The sequence below is a fragment of the Talpa europaea genome (assembly GCF_964194135.1).
Source record: "Talpa europaea genome assembly, chromosome: 2".
Lineage (NCBI taxonomy): Eukaryota > Metazoa > Chordata > Mammalia > Eulipotyphla > Talpidae > Talpa > Talpa europaea.
In genome coordinates, this window is record NC_140068.1 from 134,013,341 (window position 1) to 134,025,423 (window position 12,083).

The 12,083-nt window shown below is 49.7% G+C and overlaps 4 protein-coding genes across 4 annotated transcripts; 1 reads left to right on the forward strand and 3 right to left on the reverse strand.

Annotated features, from left to right (window-relative positions):
- Positions 1-231: 231 nt before the first annotated feature.
- Positions 232-639, forward strand: LOC311167014 (histone H2A type 1-D; the record flags this gene model as incomplete). Its single annotated transcript, XM_084227760.1, has 1 exon — positions 232-639. One exon carries the CDS (start codon positions 232-234, stop codon positions 622-624), a length of 393 nt encoding a protein of 130 aa, XP_084083886.1. The 3' UTR covers positions 625-639.
- A 399-nt stretch (positions 640-1,038) lies between these two features.
- On the reverse strand, positions 1,039-1,811 carry H1-5 (H1.5 linker histone, cluster member; the record flags this gene model as incomplete). Its single annotated transcript, XM_084227859.1, has 1 exon — positions 1,039-1,811. Exon 1 carries the CDS (start codon positions 1,717-1,719, stop codon positions 1,039-1,041), a length of 681 nt encoding a protein of 226 aa, XP_084083985.1. The 5' UTR covers positions 1,720-1,811.
- A 2,698-nt stretch (positions 1,812-4,509) lies between these two features.
- Positions 4,510-4,920, reverse strand: LOC311167118 (histone H3.1; the record flags this gene model as incomplete). The annotated part of the gene is made up of 1 exon (XM_084227935.1): positions 4,510-4,920. The coding sequence occupies one exon, from the start codon at positions 4,918-4,920 to the stop codon at positions 4,510-4,512; it is 411 nt and encodes a 136-aa protein (XP_084084061.1).
- Positions 4,921-5,385: 465 nt separating this feature from the next.
- On the reverse strand, positions 5,386-6,561 carry LOC311167225 (histone H4; the record flags this gene model as incomplete). The annotated part of the gene is made up of 1 exon (XM_084228083.1): positions 5,386-6,561. One exon carries the CDS (start codon positions 6,559-6,561, stop codon positions 6,250-6,252), a length of 312 nt encoding a protein of 103 aa, XP_084084209.1. The 3' UTR covers positions 5,386-6,249.
- Between the last annotated feature and the right edge of the window lie 5,522 nt (positions 6,562-12,083).

Genomic DNA, 12,083 nt, shown 5'->3' on the forward strand with positions numbered 1-12,083 from the left:
GAGGTGGACTGGCGCTGCCCGGTGATTGGTGCTTCCTCTCCGGTGACGCCACCGCGCCGGCTTCACCCAATCGACACACGCATGCCCCATCGTCGCGCCCCCATTGGTGCAAACGAAAATCTCACAGTGGCCAATCGCACAGCTCTTTTTTCGCGCCCCGCCACCACTATAAGAAGCTTAGGTCGTTCTCGCTGGCGTGAGAGTCCCGTGCGCGCTGATATTGTGTACGACATGTCCGGACGCGGCAAGCAGGGCGGCAAGGCGCGCGCCAAGGCCAAGACGCGCTCGTCGCGGGCCGGGCTGCAGTTCCCCGTGGGCCGCGTGCACCGCCTGCTGCGCAAGGGCAACTACTCCGAGCGGGTGGGCGCCGGCGCGCCGGTGTACCTGGCCGCGGTGCTGGAGTACCTGACGGCCGAGATCCTGGAGCTGGCGGGCAACGCGGCGCGCGACAACAAGAAGACGCGCATCATCCCGCGCCACCTGCAGCTGGCCATCCGCAACGACGAGGAGCTCAACAAGCTGCTGGGCAAGGTGACGATCGCGCAGGGCGGCGTCCTGCCCAACATCCAGGCCGTGCTGCTGCCCAAGAAGACCGAGAGCCACCACAAGGCCAAGGGCAAGTGAGGCTTCAAGCGACACCTTCCAAACCAAAGGCTCTTTTCAGAGCCACCGACTTGTCCTCCAGGAGAGCCGTAGCGCTAGTTTCGTTTTGGGGCTTTGCCACACGTCTGTCATCAATAATGTTAATTAAGCACAAGCATAGAACAAATCCTCGTAGGGTTCAGAAAGATCCCAGGATTTTTCGTGCGTTAGACTGGGTTTCATGTTTAAACGTGAAATGTGAACGGCGCATTTCCCCACTTTTGTGTGTAAAACAAGACCTGGAAAAATCCCAACACAGGGTTTTTCACCAGTGCTCACTCTCGGGCTTATAAGTGAAGTACTGTGTCTAGAATCAGTGCACAGCTGTTTTCAGAGATCTATGGGGTGGCTCTGAAAAGAGCCTTTGGGGTTTCCTCGCTTCTCAAAGCGCGCTTCCTACTTCTTCTTGGCCGCCGTTTTCTTCGCCTTTGCAGCCTTAGGCTTGGCCGCCTTGGGTTTGGCGGCTTTGGGCTTCGCCGCCTTGGGCTTCACCGACTTGGGCTTGGCGGGGCTCTTGGCCGCCTTCTTGGGTTTGGCGGCGGCCTTGGCCTTCTTGGGGCTCTTGGCCACCTTCTTGACGCCGGCAGCCACGGGCTTCTTAGCCTTCTTGGGGGTCTTCTTCACCGCCTTCTTTGCCGCCGCGGCCTTCTTAGGCTTTTTCGGGGTAGCCCCCGCCGGCTTCTTGGCCTTCGCGGAGCCCGCCTTCTTGGCCTTGGGCTTGGCGTCCCCGGAGGCCGCCTTCTTGTTGAGCTTGAAGGAGCCCGAGGCGCCGGTGCCCTTAGTCTGCACCAGGGTGCCCTTGCTCACCAGGCTCTTGAGGCCGAGCTTGATGCGGCTGTTGTTTTTCTCCACGTCGTAGCCGCCGGCAGCCAGCGCCTTCTTGAGCGCGGCCAGAGAGAGGCCATTGCGCTCCTTAGACGCGGCCACCGCCTTGGTGATGAGCTCGGACACCGGGGGCCCCGCGGCCTTGCGCTTCGCCGCGCCGCCGCCGGCCGCCTTCTTGGCGGTCTTCTTCTTGGCGGGAGACTTCTCCACGGGCGCTGGGGCGACCGTCTCGGCGGGAGCGGTTTCCGACATGGCGATGGCAGAGGCTGGAGAGGAGGAGAGACTAAAACCCAAAGGGCGGGCTTTGCGATGCTACCGCGCTCGGGCCGGGGCTTATATAAGCCGGTGCTGCCCTGTGATTGGTGGATCGGCCAATCCGCCGCCCTCTGGCAGGCGCCTCTCGCAGTTGCACTTCCAAATTGTGTTTGTTAGAGTTAAAAATTTGATTAAATGCTGAAAACAGTGATCCACAATATGACACTTTGAAACTCTAAAGGAGGAAAACAGCCTCTAGGTTTCCATACCTGTTTGTGTTTTCAGGAATCAAGGGCAATGGAGGAAAGATATTTTTGAAAATCCATTCAGCTTTTCCTGGGAGTCCGCTGGGTTTAGGGCACGGTGCTAGTTTGTTGCACGTTGCAGGAAATTTCTACTAAGTATCAAGTGAATACTTTTAAAAAGCATCTGTCCTTAGTTTCAGCCTTTGATGTTTTCAAGAGGAAAGACACTGGGTCCCCGGGTTTGGACAGAAAGTTTGTTTCCATCTGTAGCAAGTAACACAGGCGCCGGGCGGCTGGTTGTCTCCAACCCTAAATTAAACACATAGACCATACTTTACAAACCGGTTCTGCCTCTTAGGAATTTCCATGTGCCAATGGCTTCAGAAAATGATATTTTGCACCTTGGAAAAGTTCTGTTTCCAGAGCAACTTACTTCAACTTCCAACAGGCACTAGTAATTGCTTTGGCTTCCAATCCAACAATCTGGATTCATACTCGAACTTAAATATGGTGTGTTTTTGATTGAGATGCTTTCTCTCTCCAGGTTCTGGGAAATCCATTAAAATAAAGATGAAAATGCTTAGCCCAGATTAGGATTAGAAAAAAACCTGACAGAGGCTAAAAATTGTTGAAGGGCTTCCAGTAACCTTTGAAAGCACATACTGTTTAGCTAACAGAACTTTGCCAGATTTTCAATGTACTCTTGCAAATTCCTCTTACTCTAGCTCCTTATGGGGCTTAAATTCAGTAGTAAGGAACACCTTTTTCTGTAAGCAATCCGGAGATATCAATGTTGGTATTTTTGTGGCCTTAAGAGAAAATAGATTCATATCTTAGAAAAATAATTTGCTACTGAACTGAAAAAGGTGAGTTAGGTATTGAGGGACTGGTGGTTTTAGAAGGTCGTAAGAATTCAGGAATATATTAACATCCCAGGGAACTGAAATGATCACCATGAGTTTGGAATGGAGGATGGATACATTTTTTATTTATTTAGTACTGCGATAGTGAATAGACAGGATTTTGTGCCTGGAAAATAAAGGCCAAATCTGAAAAGTGGCTCGTTTTTGTATAGTCCAAGCTAAGAATGGTTTTTAGATTTTTCTAAATTGCATTAGAAAAAATAATTATGTGGCACATATGATATGTGACCTGCAAAAGCTGAGCTATTTTGCTGTTTTGAACTCTAAAGACACAGGTAATGGCTATCAGCCTGTCTCTTCCAGACCAATGCAAATCAACACCTAAAGAACTCCAGATCCCACTGTTTCAGAAATCACAAAACCTTCAGAAGATGGGAGGCAGGAAGCCCCTCCATGCTTAAGGGGCAGGAGAGCAGTATAACAATAAGAAATAACATCCATTATGCATTTTCTAAGCTCTAGGAGCTAATCTAAGGATGTTCTACAGGTTTTTATTCATTTGCCACATTATACAGCTGTACAAGTTGAGGCCCAGGGGATGAATGACTTGTTAAAGGTTGTACAGGTAGTAGTTGGCAGCTCAGAGGTTTGAACCTAAATACCTGGCCTTAACTCTGCTGCATTAAGAGTGGGCAGAGAGAACAATCTTTGAAATTCAGAAGAGGCAGCATCAAGTTGTTCCTACACCCAACAGACAGTAGAGATGACAACTTCAGTACTAAGAGGCTTCGACCCCATCGAACTGTTTTTGCATTAACAATTCCTAGACTTTCCAAAAAGCTACATGAGCCATTGTTTGGGAGCTCTACCTCTCTGAAAAGTCAAATTTCCAAATGTGGGGCGTGGGTGTGGGGTAGAAATAGAAGGAACAGATGACTAATCTAATCACTGCAGGAAAAATGCCTATCTATAACTCCTAACTACTCCAGTAGTTAGGCTAGGTACCCCTGAAATGTAAGCACCAAATGAGGTAGTATACAGAGCACATGAGAAATTTCTCAAGAGTAGAGTTGGGTTAGAAAACACAGCATTCTCGGTGTAGAAAACCAGAAACAGCTTTTAAACATCTGATTTAATGCCCATTTAAATTCTTTTATCTTAAAAAAGGACAAAAATTCCAACCTCAGATTTAAGATACATGTTGAAATTTGGGCATTTAACTGTTCTTTAAAAGCTACTGGGAGTTCACCCTAGAGCAAACCAAAGTATCCATTCGCTCTTCGTGGTCATCATTACCCTGACACAGAACAGTTTGAGTATTCACATGTTACACAACAGATTAAAGCTCAGTGTTTTGGCCTTCCTGTGATAGGCATGTAAATGAGCTTTTGAAATCACTTACACCCCTGAATTTACTCTGCCTAACACACATAGCCCAAGTTGTAACTTTTCACCTCTACTGGTACAGCTCTTCACTGCGCAAAATAAACGAGCAAGGGCTACTTGTAATAAAGTTGATCTTACATAACAGAAAAAAGCTCTTCCTAAGTGTAAGGGCTTCATAAAACGCCCATCTTTCTTAGGCTTTTTCGTGGCTTAAAGTGAACAGCTGCTTTTGGTGACAATGGAGGGGCTCTGAAAAGAGCCTTTGTGGGTAGAGTTGTTTCTGAGTCTCAGGTTTACGCGCGCTCCCCGCGGATGCGGCGCGCCAGCTGGATGTCCTTGGGCATGATGGTGACGCGCTTGGCGTGGATGGCGCACAGGTTGGTGTCCTCGAACAGCCCCACCAGGTAGGCCTCGCACGCCTCCTGCAGCGCCATCACGGCCGAGCTCTGGAAACGTAGGTCGGTCTTGAAGTCCTGCGCGATCTCGCGCACCAGCCGCTGGAACGGCAGCTTGCGGATCAGCAGCTCCGTGGACTTCTGGTAGCGGCGGATCTCGCGCAGCGCCACGGTGCCCGGCCGGTAGCGGTGGGGCTTCTTCACGCCGCCCGTGGCCGGCGCGCTCTTGCGAGCCGCCTTGGTGGCCAGCTGCTTGCGGGGCGCCTTGCCGCCGGTGGACTTGCGCGCCGTCTGCTTCGTGCGAGCCATAGCAGAGAAGAGAGAGCTCTCTGGAGGAATGAGAGCCCGTGCCACCGACCCGGCTTTTATAGAGCTCCGCGCGCTCTGATTCGTCCACACTGCGGCTCCCTCCCCCACCCGCGCCTTTGAGTCAGCTTCTCAGGCCAGAGCGTTTTCCCGCCTCTACTTAGGTCTTTACGGGGGTGTGCAGAAAATATCTTACACTTTTTGAAAAGCCTCTGGGATGCTTCCAAATTCCTCAGATAATACATGTTTTGAGAATCTCAGTGCTTTGTGTTAAGTGAAAGGCGAGCGGATGGGAGTGACAAAGTTAACTGAACTCACATAAAAAGGAGCTGAGGGTGAATGAAATGGAGATTTTGTTGTGACTTGAAGTTCTAGCTGTTTCTGCTGTGCCAGTATTGATACTTCGTGCTTATAAACCCAAGATCGTGATCAAACGGGTGGACTGCAGAAACGTCACTTTCCTGCAAGCCCTGTTATTTCAGGCGCTGCTGGCCGGGGGGCGCGGCCACTGCTCTCCCCTCGGCATTGCAGTGCCAAGGCTGTTTGCTACAGAGCACGAGCGGGGCGTGCACCCTGGTGGCGCAGGGGCTGCATTTCGGCACTAAGGCAATCCACTACCACTGCGACGAGGGTTCGAGCCCCAGCCACCGAGCTGGCACATGTGACGCGGCGGATCTCTCCTGTCTCCCCCAGCAGTATTTCAGCGATTTCGCCTGTTCTGCTCCACACTGCACGGTAATCTCACCACCTCCTCTGACCTGTACTCCAGCTCTTGTACGCATAAATCTTAAAAAAAAAAAAAAAAGGGGGGGGCGCGATGTGAGGGGAAAAAAATGGGCGAAGTGGGTTGACTATGGCTAGAATACTTACTATTTACTAGAAACTGATGGGGGTTAAAACTTGTGGACCTCCCCTGGTGGCGCAGCGGTGGAGCGCTGGGCTGCGAATCTGACCGCAGCCTCTGAAATGCCTGTTCGATCGCCGGCCACAGGCGAGGGTGCCGCATGGCGCGCAGACCTCTCCTGCCGCGCCCGCTGTTCCCCTCAACAGTGTATTTCGTTACTCTGCCTGCTCTGTTCTCCGCTGTGGCTCTGGTGAATTCGCTCACCCTCCCGCACTGGTCCCGTACTCAAGTGTTCATAGAGATAAAAAAAATCTTTAAAAAATGAAAAATAAAACTTGTCCCTTCCCCAAATCAGCTGCACCCTGTTCCTCCACTTCATTGATACCCTCCACACTGTACTACAGGAAACCAATGTCTACAGCCCTTTAATAGACTTAGTGGGTGGCCCTAAAAAGGGCCTTTGCGTTGAAAACAGATCGAGCAGGAGTCTAGCCGCCGAAGCCGTAGAGAGTGCGGCCCTGGCGCTTGAGCGCGTAGACCACGTCCATGGCCGTGACCGTCTTGCGCTTGGCGTGCTCGGTGTAGGTGACGGCGTCGCGGATCACGTTCTCCAGGAAGACCTTGAGCACCCCGCGGGTCTCCTCGTAGATGAGCCCCGAGATGCGCTTGACGCCGCCGCGCCGGGCCAGGCGGCGGATGGCGGGCTTGGTGATGCCCTGGATGTTGTCGCGCAGCACCTTGCGGTGGCGCTTGGCGCCGCCCTTGCCCAGGCCCTTCCCGCCCTTGCCGCGACCTGACATGCTGAGAGGAACAAACAGCAACTGGTCGCGGCTGCGGCGGCGCGCGCTTATAGAGGGCGGCGTCGGACCTGTTTGGGAACCGGCCGCACCAGCCGCCTCTGCTCGGGGCCCCGGCGGCCGCCCGCGTCTTCGGGGATGGGCGGGGCGGGGCGTCAGCTCCTGGGTCTGAGAGGAAACCGGCGCGAAATTCCTCATCCCGCTTCTGCGGACACCGCTGTGCGCGCGCCTCCCCCCAGCGCGGCCTCGGGGTCCGCTCGTCCTGCCTTTCCCGGCGCCTCTCGGCACCGACGGCGCCGGCGCTATGCCTCCCCTGCTAGCTTCCTTTGAGTCTCCTGTTTTTAGGGCTCCCATATCTATGTGTGGAATTAAATGTGGGTTGTTGTTGTTTTTTCCCACTTTAACTTTTTTATTACAAGGGACTCTCAGTCAAGAGCTAAGTTGAATACAGGAAAAATTAGTTTTACTTTTATTTTATTGCTCATGAATAGGCCTCCACAAGCTGTCAAGAACAAGCCTTTCCATGAGGTGCCACCTGGTATGTGAATTTCTTTCAGGCTGATGTCAATCTAGGCCTGGCAGGCTATAGAGAAACTTTTACCACTCCCTTCATTACCTAAAAATGAAAATTGGGGGTATTGCCTAGAACTAGTGTTATTACCAGAAAAGAACCATTCTGTTGGAGAAAAACCAAACTATATGGGCAGGACAAACATCTAGTGATAGAGCCTCCCATCTGTCAGATGAGATACCCTTTTCCTGTCACATAAGGTTCCTCCATCCTCCTGGAAACCCCAGGCCCTTATCTATTCCTTGGTTCAGGATATTGTAAGGGAACAAAAATCTGCCACCCCAAAACATGCCTGGCAAATGCTTGATTTGGGGGAGGGGTCTAAATGCTGGGTGGAGGCTAAACTTCTTTGTGTAAGGTTCTATCTCAGGAAGACCTAATCCCCCTTTTTTCCCACAAGGAGGTGGAAGCACCTTTGTTTTCCCCAATGAACTCCCTGGCTGAATTTCCCCTTTCATTCCCTCTGTCCCCTGTGAAGCTACATAAGGTGATATCTAAAGCCAAGTCATGCTGGATCTCTTCCCTGAATATATCAAGTTATATATCATTATTAAACATCTATATGTTTTTTCTCTTATCAATGAGTAATGCTTGTTTGATTTTTTTTTAAGATTTATTTATTTATGCATACAAGAACTGGGGTACAGGCTAGAGGTGAGGTGGGGGGAGTGTGTGAGAAGATTCACCAGAGACAGAGTGGGGAGCAGAACAGGCAGACTGACTGAAGTACACTGCTGAGGGGAGCAGCGGGTGAGTCAGGAGAGCTCTTCTGCACCATGTGGGCAGCTCCAGGGCTCAGGATCGAATCCATGCTGCAGCTGCCATGGATAGCTTCAAAGGCTGGGTCTTAACCCCTTCTGCCATCAGGGAGGCCTCTGTTTGATTTTTTGCTAGCCTGGAGAACCAGCGGGGAAGAGAAGGATTTCCTTTGTGCCTTGGCCATATATAACTCCATTTTTTCTCACTGACCCTGGAGTCTTTGTCTATGCAGACTTCCCATATGTACATATATCATTCATCTCTTTTTTTCTCCTACTTATCTGTCTGATGTGGATTTGATTGCTTGACCAGCCTAAGAAGTAGCCAGAGGTGTAAAGTGAGCACTTTTTCTCCTTCCCAACTCTGGTCCCCAGTCTCTCTGGATAGCAGCCAAAGAAAATCCTGTGATGGTAGGGCAATGACTAAAGCAAGTTCCTGTGAACCCAGACTTCCCCATGTTGGGGTGCAGAGCTGTGGGCCATGTTCATCTCATCTCAGTGGGTTTGATGGAAGCTGAGAGTAGAAAAATTTAGGATGGGAGATCTCAAAGGACAACACCAGAGGTAGGAGCAGAGAGGATGAATGAATCCTAAACCTGTTATGGAAGTTTCCAGGAATCTGAGGTGTGGTCAGAAAAGATTATCGGCCTGGGGTGGGGGCAGAGAGAATTATGGAAACCAATCCAACCTGACTCCAAGGTGATACATTCCACAATACTTTCATCAAAGAGTACCCTTTACTCTGTCAAAACTCAACTCGTGTCCTTTAAAGATGTCTGCCTGTGTCTATGCAGGTGTCTGCTTTTTTCCCTTCCTTAATAAACTTGCAATGTGCTGCTGCATGGGAACATCTGCTGGATTCTTTCTCAGAGGGACCCAAGAACCTCACACACTCTGCCCCATCATCTGAACCCCAATGTTGTTGCTGATAACTCCTATTGTTTATTTCCTATCACATCAGCTGCTGTTGTGGAATAAATCACCCCAAACATTAGCAATTTAAAAGGACAAATTTAAGAGGTCATAATTTCTGAAGATCAGGAATCAGAAAGTGTGTGGTTGGATGTGTTACAGGACAGGGAGAGGGGCACCCCAGACCCCACAAACCTGCCTACTCTAAATGTGTTCTGCCATCCGCCACATCAACACAAAACATATGAGACTTTAATGCGAAGGAACTTTAATACGATTAGGAAACAATACAGGAAAGGCAAAGAATATAGTTTCTAAATTAAGCACCCAAAGTTATGCATCCCCTCATGGGTAAAAGTCTACACAAGCAGGATTGGCCCATAGCAAGGCCCCAAAGCCTGCCACAAGTCTAAAGCATCTTCCAGTGAGGACTCACAGTAAAGGATCAGCAACAACCAGACAAGTCTGGAGGGAAAAGAGCAAAATCAAGACAAAAACCACCATGGTCACCTCCCCACGGGTCTCTCACCCACATTTGTTCTAACCAGTTCATGACCAAAAGGCAAGCGCAGTCTCTTCACGTGTCTCTCTGCTCCATGTGCCTCCTCCAGGTCTCCTTCTGGCTCCCTCCTGCTTCCTTCCTTCCTCAGTCTCCTCTGCAGCCTCTTCTCTCCCTGCTCAGTTCCACCCTCCCTTGGATGGGGCAGGAAACCTGGAATCTCCCCCTTTCCTGGGGACCACCCTGTTACAGATGGTTCTGGTCCAGGTTCACTCACCAAGTGAAGAGTCACCCTGTCCACAGGGGCCGAGTCTTCTGAGGTTCACTGTGGCCTGAGATGTTTCACTCTCAGGGCTGTTGGGAGTTTCTGGACTGTTGAGAAGTTACCTCTTTCTCACTATTCAGGCCTCTCCTAGTGACACTGGCCTCTGTCTCCCTCAGTCAACAAAAGGAAACAGAGTTTGAGGAAAAGGAAAGTGGTTTAATTTGTTGGCTATTGAGGAGGGCAGCAGACCCATGTCTGAAAGACCACTGTCCTGTTCTTGGGCAGAATGCAGGGGTATTTGTACAAAGAAAAAAAAAAGAGAGATGGGCAAGGGTCTGCAAAGGGGAGGGAAAAGGGGTCAGCACAGAGACAGGTGGGCGCCAGCTTGCTTTTGTCAACAACTGCAGTTTAACTTCTTATTCCTTGGAATGCAATCAGACAGACCTGTCAAACAAGGGGGAAACTGCAAGAAATATGGGAAAGACAAACTTGTTAATGCTTATCTGAGAGACCAGTCATTTGTAATTGTGTCACTAGGGCTACCTGAGTGTGCCCCCAGCGTGGCAGCAAGGGTCCCCCACCACCACCAAAGTGAGTGCCCCAAGAGCAAGCAAGCAGGAAGCAGTATCCTTCATATGACCTTCTCTCCAGTCACTCAACAGTGCTTTGACTGAGCCACTTACATCATGCTAGCTATGGAATTTCTGGACATTTCCTAAAATGACTTTTCTATGCCCAGACTTAGCCTACAAATATAAAACTGTTGTGACAGGAACTTTGTTGCTGCTTTGCGGCAGGAACCAGATGCGGGACCCAGCAGTTGTGGAGCAGGTTTGCAAGGCAAGATCTGCTACTTCAGCAGAAGTCCTTGTACCACTTATTGAAGCACACTGGCTAGTAAAAGCTGATCGTGCCACAATGGTATGAGGAATAAAGTCCAGAGGGTGGGATAGGAGTGGGGGACAAACTTTTATGAGGGACAGGGAAGGAGACACTGTGACCCTACGTCAAGAGACAATTGTAGGGCCTCCCCGGTGGTGCAGTGGTTGAGCACTGAGTTGCAAAGCTGCCCGCAGCCTCTGCAGCACCGGTTCGATCCCCAGCTGCTCCCTGGCCACCGGAGGAGGGTCCCACATGGCGCGCAGACCTCTCCTGCCACCTGCTGCTCCCCTCAGCAGTGTACTTCGATCCTTCTGCCTTCTCTGCTCCCCGCTCTGGCTCTGGTGAGTTCTCTCACCCTCCCGCGCTTCTGACTGTACCCAGTGCTTGTATAAATAAATAAAAAATAATTTTAAAAAACAAAGTAAATAGAGCTTTATATATATATATATAAATAAGAGACATTTGTATCAGCAAAGTATGTGATGTTATCACAGGCAGAGTTGTCCGAGTCCACCATGGAGATAGTCACATAATCAGGTCATCAGCAGCCTAGGCATCCCCCGGCCTACCTTGACATATGGGCTATGCTCTGTAGGTGGTCAAGGAATATTCTGCTGGGATTTGCAGACAGCAAATAGGTCGTCGCAGATGTCCATGAGTGGCCAGTTAGTAACCAGCTCAAGGGAACCCATAGAAAACATCCTCAGGCCTCCCCTAGTGGCACAGCAGTTGAGCCCTGGGCTGCAAAGCTGCCCGCAGCCTCTGCAGCACCAGTTCGATCCCCAGCCACCTGCGAGGGTCCCACATGGTGGGACAGACCTCTCCTGCCACTCCTGCTGCTCCCCTCAGCAGTGTTTTTCATCAGTCTGCCTGTTCTGTTCCCTGCTCTGGCTCTGGTGAATTCTCTCACCCTCCTGGGCTTCTGACTGTACCCAGTGCTTGTATAAATAAATAAATAAATAAATAAATAAATCTTTAAAAAAAAAAAAAAGAAAAGAAAGAAAAGAAAACATCCTCAATTATCCACAGCACCCTTGGTTTCTGAAGTACAGATCTCAGAAGACTAAAATCCCAGCCTTGCTGAGGAGTTGGAAGACTTTAGAATCACCTTATGTCTGACTTCCCAGTGAAAGGTTAACAGACCTTTCTGCACCAACTGGTTCTTAAACTGATTCTCCTTTATTTTCCTACACCCATTGGTGGCTTATCCAGATCACTTCTTTCTCATCCTGGGTTGTGCAAGAATACTAAACGGATACTGGCCCAGTTTTGCCCCCTTTTGGGAAAGCAATTTTCCAGAGCTACTAAGGGAGTAATATATATCTTGTGTAATATACACTGGGGACTATTATGAGGCTCACATACAAACACATGTGAAAATAGCTTAGAAATTTTAGAGCTTTATATCTTCATTGTCAATACCATGGATCTATTCACCATGGGAATCAAAATAGTAGGGACATATCTGGGATAAAAGGTGTAAGGTTGAGGTGGGATGAGCTCAGATGCTATCTTGATTAAAATTAACAGTACATTCACTCAGCATTTAATGAGCACCTCCCGTGTGTATGGACTTTCCTATTTAGGAACAAAACTGAACAGAACAAAGAAAATTCTCTGACCTAATGACATGTTTAT